The 24,806-nt window shown below is 39.4% G+C and overlaps 3 protein-coding genes and 1 non-coding gene across 5 annotated transcripts; 2 read left to right on the top strand and 2 right to left on the bottom strand.

The window, feature by feature from the left end:
* Positions 1–676: 676 nt before the first annotated feature.
* Positions 677–5,647, bottom strand: tmbim4 (transmembrane BAX inhibitor motif containing 4). Its single transcript, XM_085769320.1, has 7 exons — positions 5,507–5,647; positions 4,816–4,924; positions 3,721–3,826; positions 3,455–3,488; positions 3,247–3,364; positions 3,096–3,141; positions 677–1,609 (listed from the first exon to the last, which is right to left on the bottom strand). Exons 1-7 carry the CDS (start codon positions 5,595–5,597, stop codon positions 1,403–1,405), a joined length of 711 nt encoding a protein of 236 aa, XP_085625446.1. The 5' UTR covers positions 5,598–5,647; the 3' UTR covers positions 677–1,402.
* A 1,744-nt stretch (positions 5,648–7,391) lies between these two features.
* On the bottom strand, positions 7,392–7,463 carry trnap-agg (transfer RNA proline (anticodon AGG)). Its single transcript has one exon. It is a non-coding gene; the product is annotated as a tRNA-Pro (tRNA).
* Positions 7,464–10,561: 3,098 nt separating this feature from the next.
* Positions 10,562–13,090, top strand: LOC146962919 (beta-2-microglobulin-like). 2 transcript variants are annotated; one of them, XM_085769536.1, is made up of 4 exons: positions 10,562–10,733; positions 11,527–11,799; positions 12,460–12,495; positions 12,609–13,090. In XM_085769536.1, exons 1-3 carry the CDS (start codon positions 10,658–10,660, stop codon positions 12,471–12,473), a joined length of 363 nt encoding a protein of 120 aa, XP_085625662.1. In that variant the 5' UTR covers positions 10,562–10,657; the 3' UTR covers positions 12,474–12,495; positions 12,609–13,090. The 2 variants fall into 2 exon arrangements, with proteins under 2 accessions (XP_085625662.1, XP_085625663.1); XM_085769537.1 differs by having other exon boundaries at positions 12,460–12,490; positions 12,609–12,623.
* Positions 13,091–16,461: 3,371 nt separating this feature from the next.
* On the top strand, positions 16,462–19,668 carry LOC146962918 (beta-2-microglobulin-like). The gene is made up of 4 exons (XM_085769136.1): positions 16,462–16,689; positions 17,263–17,535; positions 18,319–18,356; positions 18,463–19,668. The coding sequence occupies exons 1-3, from the start codon at positions 16,626–16,628 to the stop codon at positions 18,330–18,332; spliced, it is 351 nt and encodes a 116-aa protein (XP_085625262.1). The 5' UTR covers positions 16,462–16,625; the 3' UTR covers positions 18,333–18,356; positions 18,463–19,668.
* Positions 19,669–24,806: the final 5,138 nt, after the last annotated feature.

Below are 24,806 nucleotides of genomic sequence, written 5' to 3'. Positions count from 1 at the left end.
ATAATAATAATAATAATAATAATAGCATACTTAATTTTAACTAACTTAAACGTTTCATAATCATCAATAAACGTGTTTTTCTTTTTTGTAAAGCGAAATCTGACACAATAAAACTTTCTTCTTTTTTTTTTTTTATCATGGTTGATGTATAACAGTCTGCTGGAGAAAACTGAGGGACTGGTTTGCAAATAAAACAAACCATGTAATTGAGTTGGAAGCCAAGCAGAGGCCATTTTTTATGAAGAAAACAAAGGAAATTCCAGTGAGAAAAATTTGGCGACTGCTCAATGTACTAAGCTCATATTTCTTATATAAATTTGCCCTGTAATATATCAAATCTATTAATTTATCATCACCACATTTGAAAAATTACAGTGAAGTCTGAAAGGGATAAGAACAAATGTGTGCATACAATTCATCTGGTGTAGGAGTTAGGAATTAAATGATTTCAAAGTGATTTTATCTAACCCAATTAATGATGATATTAATATAATTTTTGTATTTATTAGTAGTAGTTTCTCATTTTTTCTGTTTTTTTTTTACAGTCTATGGTTTGTACTCAGTTTTTATAAAAGCTCTCACCCCAGAAGCTATGATGATCATCAGAAACACCCAAAACAGTGAATTCATACACAATGGTGAGCATATCAAACTGAAGTAGTTGTAGTTTGAAAATGAAAAGCCAAAACATTTACTCTGATACTTGTAATTATTCAGGATAGAATTACTTCATTTATTTTCACAACTACATTTACACCATAAAATTACAGTATGTACAATGACAGCTATTAATGGCCCCACGCATGCGCTTAAACTTCATCAAAATAAACAGACTGTGCGTCGTCCTCTTGCCGTTGTACAACGTGAACAGATATGGAACATCAGAGGGCTGCAGCAGTAGGCTACAGTCCAATATAAACAACTATTTTTTTGATTACACCAAAAACATTCAACAATAAATTCAATCTGAGAATGGATTAGAATGACAGTTCTGAAAACTCTCTGAAAAATAACTTAGAAAATTGGAAAGTGTTTCTAAAACAAGGCAAGCAGCCATGGCACCAGCTGGTGGTGCCAGCAGGCTCTTTATCATATTAGGTTCTGCAGGGTTAAGACTGATCTGTCTTGAAACATGATGATAATATTCCGGTTTCAAAACAAACTTCTCCACTGATACAGATGTTTCAATACAAAAGCACAATCAGTTTGGGTTGAATAAAAAGAAGCAGCCACCTGGAAATAGTTCACCAATGACATAGGTTTGTTAGAATTATACTGATGAAGACTCCTCTCTAAACCTTTATTTTTGATGAACCACAGGATCAGGACAGGAAAACAGGTTAATCACAGCACAGGCGTATGAGTGGGTTTTTCAGTGAGGCTGGGTAGGATTGGCAGCTTTTCAGTGCTTCTTCATGGAGTCGAGGATACGCAGGATGTGCAGGAAGAGATTGACGATGTCCAGGTAGAGGTTGATGGAGGCCAGGATGTGCTCCTCGGGGGAGAGCTGTTTCATCAGCAGGTGGGTGTCGTAGATGATGAAGCCGCAGAAGACCAGAGCCCCGGCCCCGGCCAGAACCAGCTCTGTGCTGTCACTTTCAAAGAAGAACTGCAGAGAGAGAACAGAGAGTCAGCACGAGGTGAGTTGAGGCTGAAGCCTTCTTTTTTTTTTTTTACAGTTTTACTAGTGTGTGGATGGTGAGAGTAAAGTCGAGGGACTTTGTCTGCAACGTGGATTATCAGTGGATAATCCTGTTCCACCACCTCCACTCGAAAAGTTATCAAAATCTACGTTATTATGAGCCCCGACCAACCTAATTTCAGTAACCTCAATATGTTTGTTCAATTAATTCTGTTAGACTGGCAATGAATCAACACTACAGGCTTAGAACACCAGTGGATTTGTGGACCAATGCAATTAGCAGTGTATGTCGAGTCAGAAAGACAAAACAGATCAAATGTAATAGAAATAGTGTGTGTGTGAATGTGTATCTCTGTGTGTGCATGTGGGGGTGGGAGGGTTGGGGTTTTTTTTGTCGTTTTTAGCCTCTGTGAGGCACTTTGTGTTACTTAACGTATGGAAAGTGCCATATAAATAAAGGTTGATTTGATTCAATTTGGATGCAGTTGACCACACACACAGAAAATGAAGTCATGTCAGATGAGTGGGTAGACTTTAGACCGCTACATTAACTCAAACACCAAATGAACCTGAGGAGCAGCTCAGCTCAGTGTGGTTACACATAATACAAACCTCACTGAGCAAAACAAGTTTCCTTCAATTTGAATGCAATACAAATGGTGAATGTACATTCATTCTAGTATTTCATAAACATAATGAAAATATCGCCATGAGTCATATTTAGCTTTTTTTGGCCTCTAGAGGCTTCAATGCCTAGAACAAGGAAGAAGATGAATAAAGTCTCAGTACTGGAATATGTCACTGCTGTGTTTATAATATTAGACCTCATTTAAAGGGGAACTATGTAAGTTTGGTCTCTTTTCCTCTGTGTTGCTAACCCTCCTCCTGGCCATGTGCATTTGTTTTCACTGAAACCGGCGAGAAATCAATCCATGGAGCAGTGGATAACGTTATTTATCATATACAATGTTACGATGTGTATATTTGTGTAGTCTTATCCGTCATAAACAAGAGATTATGGGTTATGGGGTGTGTTTGTGTCACAGTATCATGGGGGCGAGAGCTGGGACACCAGGTCAGAGGCGCTAATCTTGCAAGTTGGTTTTTCAGCCAAGAGACGCTAGGTGGATGGCAGAGCCTAATTTTCCAATTTTGTCATTGATTTAACCATCACAATTACTCTGAAGCTGTTTAATTAAGGTAAAAATTTAGCATAGTTTTGCAAAAAATCTTGCAAAGTTCCTCTTTAATAATTGATAATAATTCTAAAAAATGTGTGTCTATCTATGATATCATGTAATTGAGCTGTTAAATAGTCACTTTAATTATGGTTCTGTTTGTTTTTGTGCACAGTTTATTATTGAACATACACTTTTTTATCTGTCTCTTTTTCCATTCACTCCCACCATCTTTCCATCCTTTTTTCATTCATAGGAAATAGCTCCACACTCACCCTCATGCAGCCCGCAATGATGAGGATCCACAGGCAGGCGAACAGGCTGAAAGAGTCAGAAAAGGGCAGATACTGTAAGTATGATGGTGGCTCCCTCTAGAGGAGGGACACAGCAACTGACAAAAGCCACTTTACAGTCAGACTCACTCACCCTACTCCCATTTTGCTGAAGTCTCTCTTTGACTGGAAGGTGTAGGCCGTCAGTCCGGCGAACACGGCGCAGGTGAGGAACAAGGCTTGCAGCACAGTGGAGTATTCATAGAAGGACACTGTGGAGAGAGAGGAGCGTCCCGGTCAGGGTGGTCTGTCTACAGGTTCACAGTGTGTGAGCCGACAGACTCCTTCAAAGATTTACTCACCAGCTGTGGCCACAGAAACGGCTTCCAGTAGAGTCTGCACACAACACACAATTACAATTACACACTACAGCTAGGAGGCATTATTATGTCATCAGATTCACCGAGCAGCTGATTCGTCATCACAAAATGAAACAGTAAATATAGAAATAAAAGAGAGCAGTAAATATATACTGAACTCCAAACAGATGTTGCATTCATCTGCTGCTGGATAAACCTAAATGTTACAGTTCATTAAAACTCAACAGAATGGAAATAAAAATACTTACAAATGCAAGCAGCAGGTAGAGGTTGACTGGGTGTTTGTGCCTGAACACGGCCAAGGCCAGCAGGAGGACCAGGGAGCCCAGAGCAGAACCCAGAACCACAGCAGGACTGAGGGAGAAACACAAAACACAGGTTAATCACAGGAGAAACACACAACTGACAAATTCAAAAGGTTATACAAACACACATAACCTACTGTAGCCTGTAAACCCCTTGTATTTATTTTTGTTTAAATGATTTATTTTAATTTTTTTTATTATTTATTTTATTCTCCTCTCATTCCGTCTTTCATCTTATATCTGTTATATGTTTGTTTTTGATATGTGATATACACTACCACAATAATTTTCAGTTCGAAATATCAAAGGAGGTGTGAATGTATGTTAAAATGTAAAATAATTCTGATTATGTTTGAGTATGTCATCGTTCATGTAATGTTGCATGTTTAAATAAAAGGGGAAAACAACACATACATTCGAGCTGTGGCGAAATTATGGATCCAATCCGACTATTATGAGCAGTGGAAAATTGGCAGTTAATATTATTAGTAGGTATTAGTAGTATTGGAGGAATGCTTTACAGTTGCAAGAAAAATGGTGTCTGAGCTGGTGTTATGCAATAATTGTGATCCTCATCTAAATTTCAGTGTTCCTATATCACACAAACCTTTATACTCTTCAGTGTCTTTGAAGCATTTAAAGGTAAGTGAAACCTTTGATTAAATCACTGGTCAGACCTGTTGGGATGTTTTCATGTTGGCATACAGTCATCTTTTTATATCACACACAGAGCTGCATGTTGTGTCTAAACCAATCAACCTTTTGTTTTATTGTCGTCCCAACATGAAGTAACCACCACAAAAAAACACTATGATTTTTTTTTTGTTTTTAGCTTGGATGAAGGTTGTTCCAAAGGGCTATCTAACGTTTTCTTGCCACTGTGTTTTGAATTAAATTATTGTTTATTTAGGCTCACAAGGTTGACATCTATGGTCTGACCTAGGCTTTTGATGTTCAGTGGGCCAAGAAACTGTCACATATCAGTGTTGACTTGACATAAGGCAAAATTCCCATCTCTGTTTGACGAACCATCCTCACCTTGCATGGACAAACTCCTTGATGGTCTGAGAGAACATGAAGAGTGCAGTGGTGGCTGTGGTCAGGATGATCTGCACGCTGAGAAGGCTGTAGACCTTCTTCAGGAAGTCTGATGAGCAAAAGATGCAAAGAGTTGACAGTGGCTGCACCCTCACAATGTAGACTTAATTTGAACCATATGTTTACAGAGGATACCAGCATAGATAGATAGATAGATAGATAGATAGATAGATAGATTTTATTGATCCCAAGCTGTGAAATTACAGCAGTCTGCTGTACTAATGTTACAATTATTTCACTTTCAGTTATTATTTTTACTTGTGCATTTATTTAAATTCACTTGAACGTGTGCAGGTAAAAAAAAAATGGAAGCTAACAACGTCAGGTAGGTAAAGCTTCACAAGCTGCGTAATCAGACCTAAACATAAACAATGATGACAAATGATACAACAATATAGGCTATACATGTTGACAGCGTTGCTAACGGGTTGCAGTGAAGTTTTCACATAGCTACGTGCTGTTTAACTAACACTTGGTTGTATTTTAACGTTAATAAATGATTAACGTCGGTCTGACTCTGTAATAACAACAGTACAATGGCAGTCTATGGTCGCAGTTAGCTGACGTTAGCATCGAGCTAACGAGCTAAGGAGGCGACACAACGCCACGACCCCAACACTGCGGTACTCACCCATCCGTATCTGGATGCTGGCGGTGGCCACGTTGGTGCCATAGTTAAAATCGTCTTCAATAGAAGAACGGGGGTATTTTTCTGTACTCATCTTGTTGCTCTGTCGTTTCCTCCGATGGATTTCGAAAGAGTCTGAGGACTGAGGAGAACACGGAAGCTGCTGCTGCACCCTGGTCGACGTAAGGTGACGTCGGTCACGTGACGCAGCTTTTTTCCCTTTCCAGCCTGTAGGCCTGAAATGTTATATTATATAATACTGAAATATATTCATATACAAAGAAACAAACCACACACCGACAGTAAAATAAAATAAAGGACAATGAAAAACCAATGAAGAAAATTATAATGCAGCATATAATTGTATATTTTTTATATTTGAAGTTCTCGATAGCTTTATTGCTATAATGCTCCACACGGTGGCGCTCTTGAATAGCTCATAGTAAATACCAAACTTCTTATCCAAACAGAAATCTGACCGACTCCATTCCCAAATGGTCACCTTTTGACTCTGAACTAAATCATCTCTTATTAAACATTCAAAAGAATGGTAAATCTTTTATAAAAGTGGGGAAATTTTCTTATTGGATGGATATGTTAATATGTTCCACTGTGCCATTTTCCTTGCTTTTTAAATAAACATTCTTTTTGCATTTTTATTTTAGATACATTTTTGTACTTCTGTCATAGAGAATCCAGTTTTTTTCTGTGGTGTTGCTGTCTATAATTACTGCGTTTCATTTGAATTAGAATCATTGCAACATTGTACTACTTCACCCTCTGCACCTGACAAGCACAGAGGTGAAATGTTACACGTAAGGAAAGAAAATATTTTCCTTTTACTGCATTGCATTTATTAATAATAATCATAATAATCATAATAATTCATTCAAATTGAATAGCGCTTTTCAAGAACCCAAAGACGCTTACAGAGAAACAAGAAGGGTAGTGACAGACGGGGGGACAAGCAAAAGACAACACAAACATGTAGGCCTACAACGACGGTTACAGGTGATGCGGAGGGTTGCGAGGAGAGTATGGAGGGGAGAAGGGGTGAGGTGGTTAGGGGGGAACTTTAATATTGCAGCGACTCTTTAGATCTATAATCAAAATCTGAATTAAATGTTTAGTTATAATGTATTGGTACACTTTCTACAGCTCAGATCTACACCAAGTTGCTTAAATCTGTTTGACATTGAAGATCTCTCCTGGTCATTTAGTATTGTAGCTACTTAGTTGAGATTCTCATTAAATACAAGCCAAACCATATATAGCAGAGGAAAAACAGCTTTTGGGAAGACATTCAACAAAACAGTAAAGCAACTAGTTACAATACACAACCATACAGTGAGTAGAAGTAGAACACACATTTGCCTGCTTGACTATCTATGCAAAAGATCTGTGTGTGTTGGTTGTCACCTGTCAGGCAGTGCATGCCAGCAGTGTGGTGACTGAGCTGCATCATAGTTTTGGCTGCCAGGCTTTTACAGAGGCAGGCTGGGTGTTTGCTGCTATCTCTGGAGTTCATGCCAGTTTGTTGCGACTGACAGAGAGAATTAATGGACTATGTGTTGTCCTATCTTTGTGTTTGTGACTGCTGGACTGTAAACTGAATTGCCCTAGCTATTTGGGATAATAAGTTGTTTGAACTTTGAACTTGGGCAGCTGTGGAGGTTGGTCAGAGCTGTTCACCAAATCTGTCCAGGTTCATCTTCATGTCACTGGCTGGAAAAGGAGCTTGATTCTCCATACTTATCGATGACATTGATTTGTTTTCATTTTATATGAAGCCGTTTTGATTTGTGTTATTCAACTATCCTCCTCAGCAGGTGTTATCATCAGCATGTCTATGATTATCAGTACTGAAGCCCTCAGGGGGTTAAAATCTGGGCTCGTCCGGGATTTGAACCCGGGACCTCTCGCACCCTAAGCGAGAATCATACCCCTAGACCAACGAGCCACGCGTTACTTACAGATGTATTCTGACTTCGTTTCCATAAAGCTGTCTATGCCATACAGATGTAAACTTCCAGGGTTTCTTAAATGCCGTTACTCTGTCCCGGACTCCCGGTCCCGGACATGGTCCCGGGCGGTGGCCTCGGGGCTGCCTGTGACTTTCTCTGCAGTCGATAGGTTTCATTCATCCATGTTTTGCCCCGCCCCTCTCTGCCTCTGATTGGCTCTGAAGTTTTCCTAAACTGGCATAACGTTAATCTGTGCGTCCTTTGTTTCTCCCAGAGCGACCTCACAACCTCAAACATTATTGTTTTGTTTGTTTATCAAGAAAGTGTCGTGTCCCCGTCCCCGGCCATAAACCACCAGACCAGACGCCACCGTCAGGAGGTCACCGAACCGCCTCAACCACCTCTCAACCCGGTGAGGTGTTGGTCGGTGTCAGGTGTCAGGTGAGGCTTCATGTCCCGCGCTTTTTACAGTCTATGGCGGTCGTCTATGATGGCGGTATGTGACATAGAAAAGCACCTCTGAGAGTATGTGTGGTGCTTTACAAAAACACAAGCCTCTTGGTTTGTGTTTTACCAAACTATGACTTTACTGTGTTTCTAAATCGTCTGTTTTTACTAACTTTAGAATCATAGTAGGTAGCCTAGTAGTAGTAAGGGGAAAATTGAGTTGCAGCAGATCACACTCTTGACATTTCATCTAAAAAAAACAACAACACAGATAAAAACAGCACAGTACAACTTTCACACATAGATTAACACTCATCATTAACACTCATCATCAGTGAGTCACACTTTTTATGTTTATCTCAGCCTTAACCTGGTCAGACCAGCTGAGCAGGCTATGAGCTGACCAACACTAACAGTGACTATCGATTATTATTAAGGGATTTAATGGCCTGGGGCACAAAAGAAAATTTTGCTCTGTTTTTAGTAAACAGGGGGGGCGATATCGTCGCCCGGATGGTAGAGGGTTAGTGGGCAAGGGGGTGCCTTTGGTCACCTATATTCCTTGCCTTTTTCTCTATCCTATCTCTGTAGATGCCTTCCATACATGGCAGAGTGATGCGCAGCAATTTACTAGATATGGTTATAATTTCTCTAACCCTCTTTTTCTGTGCCTCTGTGGCATTGCCAAACCAGCAGGTAATAGCTACAAAAAGAAAGGACGCTTTCAATAAAGGCACAGTAGAACATTTGAAGCATTCTCCTTTCAACATTAAAGGACAGGAGTTTCTTTAAGTGGAACATTCTTTGTTGAGACAAAATAAATAGTTATTTTAAATAACCTTAATTGTACAATCATTAACAAAACAGTATGAAGACATTTTTGGTAGTCTAATAGTCGTAGCCTACTGTCATTAGTAATTTCTTATAGCAGGATCTAGTCAAGTAAACAGGATAGGCTACATTAATATGAAACATAGCCTCACAACAATTTAATAATCTTAAAATATTATTAATATATGCTTGTTCACTTTTGGTTCAAGCTTCCTGAACTAAAACTAGAGACCATCTTTGAATAATATTACATTGGATAAAATTCATGTGTAAGGTTGTAAATGTTTTGTTTTTTAAGGCCGGAAGAAAAACAGACAGAGCAGACGTATCAAAGTTATGACTCAATGGCACATGACCAATAAGCGCCACCTCCAAGAAACCATTGCTCCAAATACAGTTCACCAGAGGAGAAAGAAAAACAGTCTGATTCCGTGGTGTAACGTAATATGATTTTTCAGGCATAACTGCACATGAAGAAATCTGCTGCTAAGAGTTTTGTCTTCTTTTTGTTTTATAAGTTGCCACAATAAGATAAAAAGCAAACAAAGTTAAATTTCAGTTTCTGTTTGGCTTTCTCTCTCTCTCTCTCTCTCTCAGTTGGTCTGTTTCAAACCAAAACACACCGTTTAGGACACATGTAATCTGAGACTTGTCAAATCAGTATCAAATGAGCATTCTGCTTTAAGTGTGCCTCCTCCGACACTTCCAGACATTGTCACTGACGGTCGATCACTGAAGTGTGCTGCCTCAGTCGAATGTTTGCAGGGGAAATCCAAAATCATAAAAAGATAAATTAGATTAACTCTAATAAAACCACCTTCGTGTTGTCTCCACCATGCAGGTCAGTGACATCAGAGGTTAACTGAGGTTTTGTGAGACGATATACACAACACAAGATAAAATCTGTTAACAAAAATGCTTATCGTCTGCTTTACGCAAAATAGAAACAGTATGAAACATGTCTGTCTTGTTTTTAATTTGGTGGAATTCCCCTCATCAAACAGGATTTAGTTTCTTTTTCTAGTATAATCAATCTAACACAGCTCTGTCCACTGGCATGATTCTGCCTGGTCAACATTGTTTAGAGGAAACCAGTATCCGCCCAAACTTCAGACGTATCGTATATGATCAGTGAAACAAATCCCTACATGATCAGCACATGTCTGTTTTGTTAGGAAGTTAATCATTTTCATACGAATAATTCACTTAATGATGTAAAATGGACAGAGACAGGCTATCCATAGTCTAACAAACATATCCAAAATAAGCATACAAGATAAAAGTGCAAATAATGTGTTAACATACTTCTGGGTGTCAGTACAGTAGCACCACAACATGGCGGTTCTGCCTGTAAACAAATGACATAATGAGCACCACAGGCAAGATGTTACTTGAAAAGACTTTTTTTTTTTCAACTAAAAAAGTTTCATTGAATTTACAACATAATGAGTGGGAAAGAGTGAAGATGAAGGGAGGGAACAATAATAAGGAAGATAAGACGAAATAAGGGACTAAGGAGCTGTGAGAGTAGGAAGGAAAAAAACAATACAAAAAGCAGAGGGGCTGAGAATGACCCCTAACCTGATCCCTCCTGCTGAAGGTGTGTTGTTGTTAGATTGACTAATTCTTGGCATCACCACACACAGAAAAAGCTTTTTCTCTGCCGTTTTCAACGTCATGGTGAATGTGGGTCGCCCGGTAGTTTCCTAAAACCGTCCCTCCTCCACGAGGAACCAAACCTCTTTTGCCATATTTTACCTAGTGACAGTATGATGAAAATTACTGATTGGCTGATGCGGTGAAGTGGGTGGACCTAGATGACTCCACAAAGCTGCCTCCCTCCACACTTTCACTTTATTCCAGCACTTTGAAAGAGGTGAACACACGTCTCATCGAACTACTGAAGCAAGAGATGCAGGCCACGATGAACTACGCTCTGTGTATCGCTGCTCTAGTAGCAGTTTTCTGCTCAGTGGACTCCAAAACCAGTAAGTATTGTTTTTAATCTACCTGTTATGAATTTTATCTTGTTTTTGGACTGAAGAATTGCAGACACCATATCTAAGGTGAAGCTGCCTTTGTTATGGCGACCCAGGCGACATCACAAATAGGTTAGGGATTTTGTAAACTAAAGCAGTAATCTGTGAAATAAAACTAAAGGCTTATGGAAGAGACATTGTGAGAGTCACATGCTAAAGAGAAACGGTATAAAACGTCTTTTTTTAAGTCGGTGGGATTCCCCTCATCAGTCTGATTTAGTTTCGATTTCCAGTAATATCATCTCTGCTGTGATAGCACCCTCCTCTGGCTTCAGGGAGGTAAACCTGCATCTGAGTGTTTACAGGAAACGGCATCTGCCCAAACTACAGAGGGCCAGTGTCTGAATTCTCAGTGAAATAAATCCTTGTGGATTAAAAACAAAAACACGATGTGTTTGAGGTTCTGGAACATTTCGACTATCGTCCGTTGCATTCTCACCTTGTGATTAGTTTCATTTTTATTTTCTAATTTTATCTCACAAGTAAGTGCGCAGTATAAAAATCCCCCATCGGTTTTCTTTTGTGGCGAGATCAGGTGACTTTGAAGGCCACATTGTTTTCATACTCACTAAACCAGTATTATTATATATCAGTATAATCACTGCTATTTATCAATTGAATATTTTATGTGCACCCAATGTTGTTATAATTATATTATGAGTGTTTTCATCCAGGAAGTACCGTAGCGTCTGGTAAAAAAAAAAAGGACTGTCGTTTGACGTAATTCCCATGTTGCCTTCAGGTCCACCCAAGGTTCAGGTGTACAGCCGTAACCCAGGGGAGTACGGAAAGGGGAACACCCTCATCTGCCACGTGAGCAACTTCCACCCCCCTGACATCTCCATCCAGCTCCTTCAGGATGGAGTGGAGATCCCCAATGCCGTGCAGACAGACCTGGCCTTCAAGCAGGACTGGCACTTCCATCTGACCAAGAGCGCCGGCTTCACGCCCAATGACGGCCAGAAGTACAGCTGCAGGGTCACCCATGGGACGAATCAGAAAGACTACGCCTGGGGTGAGTTGACATCAGTCAAGAAACTGGACAGAGATTCAAAACTGTATCAGCAGGTGATAACACAGCTATGTAGGCAATTAGATGAGACAGAAGGAAGACATTAAGAACTTTACATAATGATAATAAACTTCAAAACAGTCAGAGGGTGCACCGTGCATGCATTTAGATAGATAGATAGATAGATAGATAGATAGATAGATAGATAGATAGATAGATAGATAGATAGATAGATAGATAGATAGATAGATAGAAACACACGAGTGACAGAAATTCGTCTTTAACAGGCTCGTATAAAAACACTAAAAAACAAACAAACATGTTGTGCAATCATGCTAAAAAGAGGAGGGGGGGCTGTTAAAAGCAGCAGCACTGAAACTTCTATTGTAATCTATTGAGATTGGAAAAAAGAAAGAGAAACCTCAAAACAGAAAATTGAAGAGGTCACATGTCAAATCATCAGCCTTGATACACTACACAAAAAAATATAATGTAAATCAATTGTAAAACAGAATATCAATCAAATTGTATGTATATACCACCTTTCAAACAAATCAAGTGTAATTCAAAGTGTTTCTATTTACTTCTGAATATGTTAATTAAATACACTTGTAGATGAGATAGATTATAAATGTGTTTCTGCTTCTTCTTAATTTTTTACAGAGCCCAACATGTAAGGCCCCGCAAAGGCTCAGTTTGGTAAGTTCATTTCTCTGTTGTACAGCGACGCTACTCAACCACCCCACACCAGGAATGTCATTTGATTGCCTCAGTAGATGCTGACTTGCTGTTGTTCTTTTTTCTCTTTCCAGATGACAACCAATATACCAGCCTCAGCAGCGTTTGATCCTCACATCTGTAATCAACAGATTCCCCACAACTTCTCACTTTTCTCTCCATAAATCCAACTATCAATATCTTGCTGAGGGAGATGTAAATGTTCAGTTTCTACTTTAATATGACAGAATACAAGGGCTGCTGGTCATTTAGTCTTTTCTAATTTAGCAGCATTCCATACATTGCTTGCACCTTATTTTTCATCCTTTTCCCTTGTCGTTAGACATTGTGTTTATATAAAATTAAAGCAGGGAATGCTGTTGTTATTTGTGTCTATCACACTTAGATTGATTGAAACTGTTTTCCTACCTAAATTATGCATTTAAATAGGAACTGGTGAAATTAATTATGTGTATGGGCTGTCCTATTTGAAGTAAATAGAAGTGTGTTCAAAAAGTTTGATTTGTTGGTCGACACTTGTAAATTCATTTGTCTAAATAAAGTGTCTTAAAATATACTGATGTTTTAATTTTTTAAACACAAAACTCTACAGGTTATTTATTAAAGGGATTTTGATAAGTATGCAATGCCTTCCAAAGCGTCAAAAACCCTCAGGGTGTGCTTCAGACAAGACAGCTTCCAAAACGGCAAATATTTTTAGCCACTTTGGTCGCTCGTCACGTGGCTGACGCCAAAGTTCGATCGTGCTGGTCAATGAGGAGCCGAAGGACATCTCTAAAGTTAACCAAGGCTCAACTTCTCGCCTGGTGACGCTTTGGACACTATGGAAGTGCGGTGACGGCAGTTGACGCTTTGGTCGCTCAGGTCACCGGGCTCTCATTGAAAATAATTTGACTTTACCAATTTGACCTGTGCTTCACTGGGTGGTCTTAACTCATCCCTTCACTGCCACACGTCACACATGTTCTGAGGAAAATGAATGTGAAAATACTATTCCAGTTAATTTGAAAATACTTTGAATTCAACTTGATTGATTAAAAACACATGGGATGTTGGCTGACAGCCAGAGGACTGTGGCTGAATGTAGCCTACTGTCTTTGGGCAATATTAGTAAATATTCAGAGTAGCATATGACAGTCATTGTATGTAGCCTATCCTGGACCAAATCATGGCCGAGGACTGGAGGATTACTGTGCCAGAAGAAAACAAGCATGTTATCAGGGGTGAGCTTGATATTCACATAGGTATTTACGCAATTAAAGGATATGAATGTCTCTGTCTGTCAATTAAGTATTCCTGAAGTTCAAATGTCTAGCTCCAATTTCACACAATAGCTACATGACAGACTTTTATTTTGGTAGACCAGCATTAGGCCAGGTCTATGGACGGGTGCTTACTAAGAGGTATTCATCTTAAAGTGTCACTACTTGCCCCGTTTACATGAGAGGGTTAATTCCGAATTAAAATCATTTAATTCTGAATTAAAGTTAATTCCGCTTTAAAAAGATCATGTAAACACTTAATTCCGAGTGAAAATATAATTCGGATTTAAACTTAATTCCGAATTAAGTGGGTGGTTTATTCATATTTTAAAGCGGAATTAATTAATTCCTCTATCATGTAAACGTTTATTCTTTTTAAAATTAATTCCGGTCGTTCTGCGCATGCGTATTAACTGACTCGCCGCTCTATGTGTGTGTCGCGCTGATAATTTAACCGTGAAAAGTAGGTTACAACACACACAACATAACGTTACAGCCGCAGTGTTGTGAGTGAATCATGTCGGGACAACCAGGCTTCATGAACCCGCTCCACAGACCCCGGTGCCCGGCCGCCGGTGGCTCACACACCGGGGAAGGCGATCCGGGCAGTGAGGGTGTGTGACGCCTGGTTCACACTGAACGCGGAAATCGCGCGCGAGCCGCGTCCCTCCAGTTCACACCAGATGCTGATTTCTCCGCGGCGGTCGCGAGCGCCTCTGCTCCTCAGCTGTTGTTTACTCACATTCAGAGCTGTGTTTTTTACATCATGGATAAGTAAATAACCTCATATAATTATAACACCGTGTGCTGTGGGTCAAACAACTCCCTGTACTTCACTTCCAAGATGAATTTCACGTCGTCCTTCACTTTACAACAACTCGTCTCTGCCTCTCTCTCTCTCTCTCTCTTTCCCTGTTTGTTTGTGTGTTTTGACCCCCCCGCCCCCCTGCAGCCAGCCTACTCCGTGTCTCCCTATCCTGTGTGTGTGTGTGTGTGTGTCTGTGTGTTTTCATCTCTCTTGATCTCTGTTGAGAGTCTGACAAATATAAATACGGTCGCATTTGTCAATCGCTGTATTTTATTTTGAAAAGTGCTTTATTTTGAAAATTGACCGGATTCTCTCGCTGTTTCATGTGTGACTTCCTGCCAAGATTGACACGATTGCTCGCGGCTCGTGCACAAAATAGAACAGACGCCGAAACGATAAATGCACGGCGCGAGCAATCGCGGCACGTCGCGTCTGGTCTGAACTACAGAACCTGTTAACTTGGCCGCCGAAGGGAAGCGGTCTCCGTTCCGCGGCTATTCGCGGCGCTTCGGCGTCCGGTGTGAACCCGGCGTGAGCCCGGGCCGCCGGCAGCGCTGGGGGCGGTAGCAGTAGCGGCGGAGGGTGCGGCCAGGCTCACACACTCAGGGAAGGGAAGGCCATCCTTAGCCTCGTAAACCAGCCTCTCACGAAAATGCATTTCATTTCATTTCTCAGAGAGTCTGGCCTCATCCCCCCTCTAAGCGTTTGGGGTGGGCGGCAGCTGGGCGGGAGTAGTAGCAAAGACGGTTTAATATCTTTGGTAGTAGCATTGACAGACAACCCCATCCAGCCAATCAGCAAGTTGGTGTAGTGACGGGGCTTTGCACCAGTCGGTCCCTGATTGGCCAACGTGCTGTGTCAATCACAGCGGGCGACGCTGATTGGCTCGGCCTTCTGAGGGTTTCAGTTCAAACGCTTAGAATGGGGATGAGGCCAGACTCTCCCTCGGAATGAAATGAAATGCACTTCCGCGAGAGGCTGGTTTACGAGGCTAGGTTAAGAGGAGAAACTTTCTGCTTCTAAGTTGTTGTTAAGTTTAGGAGCAGCGGAGCGGCTCGCGGCTGCAGCTCTGTTCACTTCACACACTGAGAATGGAGTTTGTTTTCTTCCGGTAGACGTAAATACGTAAACACGTGTACCCTCTGTCCAATCAGAACGCTTCCCGACCTCCAGACGTTGAGCGGAATTAAATAAAGGCGATTTAACGTGTTTTCCATGTAAACCCTAATTCGGAATTATTATGTCCATGTAAACTCGAAGGAAAATATTTTAATTCCGAACTATTTAAAGCGGAATTAATTAATTCCGCTTTAAAAACATCATGTAAACGTGGTAACTGTTCCCTAAAGCAGTAGCCTAAATACTGTCCCTATGCTCCAGAGGTCATAAGATGGCTTCAAGGTACAAACCAAATTGTTTCACAAAACACAACCAACAAAAGAAAACACATTAGGCTATATACAAAACAACAAAACAGAAAGTATTAGTTATCACACAACTGAAAATTTAACAGCAAAAATAATTCAAATAGGAACAGCATAACTTATCTAAATATTTCTATCTCTTGTTACTAATACTTTTAAATTTGTGTTACACATGATTACATGATTTGTAATAGGGACCAAAATATTGCAGTTGACAGACACTGTCATTAAGACACAAACACGATGGAGTGGGCCCTCAAGACTTGCAGTCAGGATTACAGTAAATACAACTGCGCAACAGGAACATGTCGGAGTTATTTCTACCTAGCAACAGCTGCCCACGATTTTTCTATTGGTGAAGCTGGAGGTGACGTAATGCCTCGGGGGGCGGGGCCTCAGCGCGCTCCTGCCCTGGCTTCCTGATTCGTCACTTTAAGCTCCGCCCAGTGCTGCTGTCTCGACCAGGAAACGACCGACGACAATAACACCCAGCCAGGGATACTTTCGCTTTTGGCCGCGGTGAACTTTTGACGTCTCGTTTATTCGAGCGAAGACTAAATAACTTTGTCCAGGACATTAACGTCTCAAGGTGACAGGATGAAGACCCTCGTCGTCGCCGTTTTGGTCGGTCTGCTTTGCCTAATCGACGCGACTAAAGAAAGTAAGTATTTTACTGTAAATACGTATACGGGTGTATTTAGAAATGGCGTAGTGTCGCGGATAGTCCTGAAATGGCAGGTCTCAGCCATAGACTGGTCTCAGGCTTTACTGGTAATGTTAGCTAACCTTCAGTTTACCGGAAACTATGAAGCTTTAACCCTGGAAATAATCCTCCTAAAACTACAGTGAAACTTAGATTAGTTGTGTTTTAGATGTTTAAGTTCAAGTTAATGTCTTTTGTGAAGCTCAATAAGTTATGTCCCTACGTGACGAGAGAAATCGAAACAATTTGAAACCACTCGAAAACCTTATTGTAGTGTTATAACCACCATGGGTCATACTGAAATAATAAAGATACAAAAAATATAATAGACATTTTACTACAACAAAAAATGAAGCAATATTTCATCGGTTAAAATTAAAATGATAGTATTAAATAACACAATGTTACCTTTTTATTGATAGTTATATAATAATTAATAATATAGTAATAGTCTGTATATGTTCTTAAAATATTGTCATCATATCATGTCTGTAAGTTACATGTGTGAAACGTTTTCCATCTCCTCTTCAGTTTCGCCCAAGGTGCAGGTGTACAGCCGTTCACCAGGCCTGTATGGACAGTCGAACGTGCTGATCTGCCATGTGAGCGACTTCTACCCACCTGAGATCACCATCGAGCTGCTCAAAGGTGACGCCGTTATCCCAGGAGGCAAACAGACTGACCTGGCCTTCGAGGAGAACTGGAGCTACCACCTGACGAAGCATGTGCCCTTCACCCCAAACAGCGGGGAGCACTATTCCTGCAGAGTGAAACACTTGGGGAAGACACAGACGTTCGAATGGGGTATGTGTCTGTCTACATCTGTCTAAATTACACAACCACATTACTGTGTTCAGTTTCAGCTTTTGTAAATCTTATGCACCACATGTTTTGGACAGTTCCTATGTACAGACACCATGTAATTATTTCTTATTTATAATTTATAATAACTTACATTTGCTAATTTCCTGTGCTGCTCCTTTTATTTTATCACACCATGTTTTGTCATTCTTTTATTTTATTTTTTCACTTTCTTTTAAATTCAGTTGATTATGGAAATAACACATTTGCATATGTTACACAGGACATAACATACATTTCTGTGCTATCCCCTATTGATAATAATACTTTTACAACACAGGTTATGTAGTTCTTCATATAGAAATGAAACAAACACTTTGTGAGGAGCTCACGCTGCTCATAAACACACATTAGGTCACGTCTGCAAACCACAGCTAGTGAGAAGAGGAAAGAGTGTGTTGAAGATTTGGTTTCATCTGTCATCTTCATTTTTTTGCCAAACAAAAGAGAAGAAAAGACACTAGCCTGTTTAGTCTAATCATTTTTAGTTTTTCTAAATTTGAATCACTAATTAAACAGGTCACATGAACTGAGAAATTCATTCCGAACGATACGCATTTTCTTTTTCCAGCATACATACAAATACATAACATTTTTTCCTTCAGGAATGAAGATGTGTCACTGTAGCGTTTCTCTGTACTGCTCCAGAATCACACTGTAACCTGTACTGGTCCGAGGTGCTAGAAAGTTCAGTCGCTCACTGTGATTTTTTTCCCCTCTCTGCAGAACCAGATATGTAAGTTCTGTGCTCCGCCCTGCTTCAGGTATGTACCATATGTCAGTGTCATCTTTCAGCTCAGTAAACAAACAACTGGTGCAGTAACTGAGTGATTACACACTTTTAAAAAAAATATCCTTTCATTATCACAGGACTGTTCAGGCTCATGACGATGAAGAAATTGGACTGTTTCATCTGAAAACTTTGGTTTGACTCTGAACTTCAACAAATGAGGGAAAATGCATCAATGGAGCTGTGAACAAAGCTCCATGGAAGGATGTGTTGTGTCGAGGCCTAAAACAATCAAATTCTCACAGTAACAAGCCTTAAAATGATTAGATTACATGAATTAGTTCAAAAACTATGTATACTGTCTTTAAAATACAGCTTATAAATCTGTATCCTCCTTCTTTTCCCCTCTTTTATACTCTTGATTTACCTTTACCTGCCTGTTCCTACCAAACACAGCCTCAGAGAGATTGACTAATGTGAAATCAGTTAATTTAACAATCATAAATTGGCTTTGAGTGTCATTTATTGTGAGAAAATATGTTAAAAGAAAAAAACAAACAAACAGATTTTTTAATATAATTGTCAGCAAACAGAAACACACATCCAGTAGGAACATAGAAGCCTGGTCATTAATGGATACTGAATTTAAGTAGTGTCAGTAACATGATAGTATAATTGAAAACGCAGCACTTACATTGCAAATTTGAACACTGGATGAATAGTTGTGCGACAGTGAGCTATATGTGTATGCCAGGCAAACTGCTGATATGTAAATATACTGTATCTGAAGTGTATATGTTCTTCTCTCTGTGTTGGTGTGCAACATGCTAGAAACAAACTTGTATATCTCCTAAATAATGTGTACAAACCAAATATTAAATTAGGTTTTAGTTTCCTTAATGAAGGATTTGTGTATCTCACATGGCTCACGCTGCCATCAGCTGTTGACTTGTGACGTGGTTGTGGCTACCCACAAAAAAAAAATAGCACGAACTTGGAAATCTTGGGGAATTTGATTTATTCATGTTCTGTTAACCTGTTCATTGCTGTGTGCTTTACGCTAAGTTAGAAATGCTGAGCTTAATAAATTACGTTGATTTTTTATTTTGATAGACAAGTAAGTTGTTTTACAGAATTACTCAAAACCAGAGCACTTTGTTATGTTGTTTCTGTGGTTGGCTAGTAGGTAGTATGTACCAGTAACACATAAAAGGTATTAAACTCATTAAATGTATGTGATTTGAAATACATGTGGGTATAGCAAACCCATCCTTGGTGAATGCCTTAAGATAATGTTGAGATTTATTTTTGGTATATGGAAATAAAATGCAATTGAGTTGAACCAATTCAAGTGTTTGTGTCTCTTCATATGAGATCTGATGTAACCTGTAAGTAAACATGATAATGTTTCTGTTGTCACGGGTTGAATCTGAAACTGTCCTTCCTGTTGAGTGCTTTGTGGTCAGAGTCAGAACATATTTCACAGCGTCAGTGTGTTGGGACCGGGAGGGGCCCTGAGCTGCACTTTAGACTTTATAGTTGTAGGTCCAAAGTATTTTTATGTCTGATTTAATGTGGACTATTGAAACCGGTGTTGGTAAATCAGTTTAGATGGAAAGTCCCTGACTCAGGTTCATTTTTTTTATACTGATCACAAAGAGCTGCCACGATGTATGGTAGCCCAGTGGTTCAAAACACAGCAACAAAACAGAAACCTAATGTTCCACAGTTCAGATAAGTTCCTTATAAATGAACAGAACCCAACTCAATTCAGATGATTTAGAAACAAACATAAATACCCTTATACTGGCTGTGAATGATTAACAGCTGTCATTCATGATAACGTATCAAAATATGTCAGGAATCATCTGATAACAGTCGTTGCAGCGCCTTGAAATGCAAAGACGGGTTTATGGTAAATACTTATGAACATAACAAGGAAACAAAAGCAACAGAAGCTGTTGGATGATGGTGTGTGTTTAAATACTGGTTGGATCATGAGAAAAGGTGAGCTCATGTCAGCTGGCTGAGACAAAAGGACAACAGGAAGAAATGTCTGGAGACATCATGTGGTAGGAAGGAGAATGGCAGGAGTGAGAGGAAAACATGGAGATGAGGGGAGGTGGATGGTCTGAGAGAAGAGGCAGGGAACAGGTGAGGGGCCGGGACTATATACTGGTTCTTATTATAACAAACATGTCTATAATGCAGATGTTAACTGAAACTAATGATGGTTAAAACATGTCTGAGAGAAAGACCGCTGCTGTAACTACTGCTGACAGAAGTGGAGTTCAATATATTGGGATACTGCAGGCTAGGTGATATATTGTGGTATTTGTTTTTCTAAAAATCTATTTATAGACAAACTCACAATGTTGTACACACAAACAAATACGGTTTATTTTTATACATTCAGAGTCAGAACAGTTGTTGCATTTCACAGTTCTTTTAACTTAAAACACCTTTTGTCTAGTCTGAACATAAGACTTAAATGCAAGCAGGAGGTTAGGTCTTACATAACATTGCATTTGTTACATTTATATTTTGGGAAAAGTCTCACAGGAAATTAACTTAATTTTTCAGGTAACATGCAACATCTTTCAGAAGCGGTAGCCTACCTTCTTTTTCAAGTCTCCAGCAAAAACCCCTGTAGGCCTTCCTGAACCACCTGCTGGGCTGTATAGCAGACTAAGTACATAGAAGTCGCTGCAGTGTTGATTGGCGCCCCCAATGCTCCTTGATTTTGTTCTATTGATCCAGCTGTGCGGTCCCTGACCCACGTGTAATGTCTAAACTGTAAAACCTTCTAACTATCCATGTAAGGTCCATTATAGTATTGTAACACTTTTGTTTAATTTTTTCCCCCTCATCTCTTCTTTTATGCCATTATGTGTATATGTTTATACCTACAGTTGCTGTCATGTATGTTCACTGTTCTGTTCCTGCTTTAAAACCTGATAAAATATTGATTAAAAAAAGACATAGGAATGTAACTTTTTTCTAATGGGATGCTGCATTCAGGTTATCAGGATAATGTTGTTTTTTTCAGTTTGACCTCATGGTGGGGCTGTTATCTCAGTGTCGCCATATGAATAGGCTACTACCACTATGGTGCAGCACCCGGGTCACAGGTTAAGTGCACAAGAGTGAAGACTTGTCTTATTAGCTGTGACAAGAGAAGTTTGATCTGACGGGAAAGCATCATGTGGTCACCTCAAATGCCTCAACCCTGCTGCTTTAAATGGACAGATCCATTTTCCAGTTTTGGGAAGCCATACGATATTACAAACCCACACTCACTGTCTTGAAGAACTGGCATGACATGTAAAAGGAAGAGGCTCCAAATAAATAAATAAAGTTGCTGCATGCTTTAACAGTCTTATGGTCTGGAGACATAAACAGCAGCAGCAGAAGACCTCCCACAGACACGTCACAGAGGCCACATTCACCAGTTTTCATAATGGGAAGTGAAAGATTGTTGTTGGTGGGCTTTATTTCTGAATGATTTCCAGTTTTTCTTTTTCTTCTTTTCTTGAATAATCCTTGACATTTGAAAAACAGTAAGTGCATTTCTCAAAACAATTAATGCAAATAGCAAAACACCATGGATTACCTGCAAAAGCCAGTCTCTTGCTCAAAACCTTAGTTCATCTCTCAAAAGTCAATGAACATGTCAGTGCCATCAGAATGACAAGTCATTGTGTACGGATAAGACTGTCATGTTGTCAATATAACAGTGTAGCTACTCTGGAGGGATGTTCTGATGTAAACTATGGCTAAGGTTTTGCTGACAATTATTGTAAATTGTAGGTTACACCTTAGTGTATGTAGATTGACTGCAAGAGACTGGACAAGACTCACACTTACACTATAGGCTACTGTAATTTGTTGACAGCACTGCATAAAAAACAAAAGGAGAAATGTGAACATAGGACAATCTCCTTGGGGAAACTGTAGTGCTGTAGGAATACAGTGCAGTCTTCCTACAGTACACCTCATTGTCAGGGCCGTTGCTAGGAATTCTGGGCCCCCAGAATTTTCTTAGACTACATATGTATTATCATTTTTTATTTAGCCTCCTTTGTTTTGATGCTAATGCAACATTAGTCAGCGTCTTATGCAGAATAAATCAGTCATACAAAGATTAGACTACTGGGGTTTTTTGTGGGCCCCACTGGGCGCTGGGCCCCTAGAATGATCATCACCTTTCTCCCCTATACAACGGCCCTGCACATTGTAACATAGTGTTGTGCTCTGGCTATCTACTGTATATACTTGCCAGTTGATGGTTCATGAGATGCACCTTTGAGATATTTCAGAAAACTGTTTGATCATTGGTCGATCTAATGCTCCTCACATTTCCCTACGTTAGAGAAAGTCAAGATTCACCTGGAAGCAATTTACCAATTTATGACAGATTTAGAAAAAAAAGAAGTCTAATGGAGATGTATAGAAACATGCTTGACATATTATGACAATGATAACTGGTAAATTTTCAGTTGCGTTCACACTGTTTGTCAAAGAAGAAAACCTCATGTTCAAAGCCAAACCTGAAGGCCCAAAGTGAACAGTTCATATTGTAGACTGAAACATTGCAAAACAGTTGATTGTGATTGAGCTCCTGCAAATACATCACACAGCTGATTCTTATTTTTTAGTTTAGTTTATCCTGTTTTATTTGTTTTATTTCAATGTTTTAGTCGGTGCACAAAATTATTCTATTTCACGTTATTTATTTGGTCTATTTTATACATTTTACTGTTTTATTCCCTCACGTAGCTTCTTCCTCACCTCAGATCTCGGTGCCCAGCCATGTCTTCTCAGCAAAAGCTAGTGTATGTGTGTGGGTGTGTGTATGTAATTGTGTATCTGTGTGTATATTTGTGGGGGTGGGAGGTTTGGGGTTTTCATGGTGTTTTGTTGTTGTTGTTGTTGTTGTGTGTCTGTGTTTAATTACACTGTGTGATTTTGAGCATGAAATTAACTGTTTCTGAAAGGTCAATTGTGTGTTTTAGATGTGATGTGTGTGAAGAGTTTTGAAAAAGTGTTATAAGTAGCCTATAGCGATCGTAAAAACACTGTAATACACTTTGATCAACATGACATAATTGATTATGTAGGAAACAGCAGATAATTGTAAATAATCATTTGCATGGATGAACCAAAGCATTTGCAACTTGTTCAAAGAAATGAGAAACTGCTTTTTTCATGTGCACAAATGAGAAACGTACCAAAGTGACTGAGAAAACCTGTAAATTGACATGGCTTCTGTCCAATCATGGGCAGTCCCTACCTTTTCCAAGAAACAACTTGTCACATTTCCTGTTTTGCTGTTTCTGCTTTAATTGGTTGTTTTGTTTCCTGTTTTGCTGGGGCAGATTTTCTGATTTCTCATGTGCAGTGTTTTGTTGATTTGTATGATATAATGTGTGTGTTTTTCTTTGTTTGTTTTGTTTTGTTTTGTTAATGACCTGCAGCAAAGAGGCAGTAGGCCAATCAACTACAAGTAGTGACAAGTAGTGAAGTAAAGCACACAATGTTCTTGGATGTAAACGGTAGTAACACCTACCTATGTGCTGACCTGCCAAAATAAAAGTCTGTCAAGCTGAGTGAAAGTGGAACTAGGACTCCAATATAGATAGATAGATAGATAGATAGATAGATAGATAGATAGATAGATAGATAGATAGATAGATAGATAGAACGATAGATAGATAGATAGAACGATAGATAGATAGATAGAACGATAGATAGATAGATAGATAGAACGATGGATAGAACGATAGATAGATAGATAGAACGATAGATAGAATGATAGATAGATAGATAGATAGATAGAACGATAGATAGATGGAACGATAGATAGATAGATAGATAGATAGATAGATAGGGTGAAGTCAGGTAAAATGGGCCACTTTTTGGTAAACGACTAATAAGACCATCAAAAACGCTATGCATGAAATCCATTGATATTTTTAAAAATCGACATAGGTCTCTTAAATGTTTCTGTGTGAAAAAAAAATTAAAAAGTATCATTATTTTGGAATTATGAGAGTTAAAGTATCGGGATATTCCCTCTCGAGGTACGATGAAGGTTCAGGTAAAATGGGCCAGCCGTTCAGTTAAATTGGGCCAAGAGAGAACAACACAGTAATTTTAGCAGAAATCATTAAAATTTTAATAATTAATTGACACTACTACTAAACTACAACACTAAACTTAACATTAACAGTAAAAACATAAGAGGTTGAAGACATTTTTTAATCTTAAAATGCATTTGAAGATTACATGATCATGTTGTTGCTATGCTCTTTGTTAACTGACTATGTTATAGGCTCTTTTACTGTGTGTGTATGTGTGTGTGGCATTATAGATGCCATTTTTCCCCCACAGTGCTAATGGCACCATGAGTGGCACTGACCACCCTTGGATATATATCTAACTGTGAACATGTGTTGCACCATCCAATTCTGTGTAACTTCAG

Source organism: Trachurus japonicus, chromosome 23, assembly GCF_045865225.1.
Source record: "Trachurus japonicus isolate A0001 chromosome 23, Traja_1.0".
Lineage (NCBI taxonomy): Eukaryota > Metazoa > Chordata > Actinopteri > Carangiformes > Carangidae > Trachurus > Trachurus japonicus.
The sequence above is the reverse complement of the archived record's forward strand: the minus strand, read 5'-3'. Positions and strand labels throughout refer to the sequence as shown.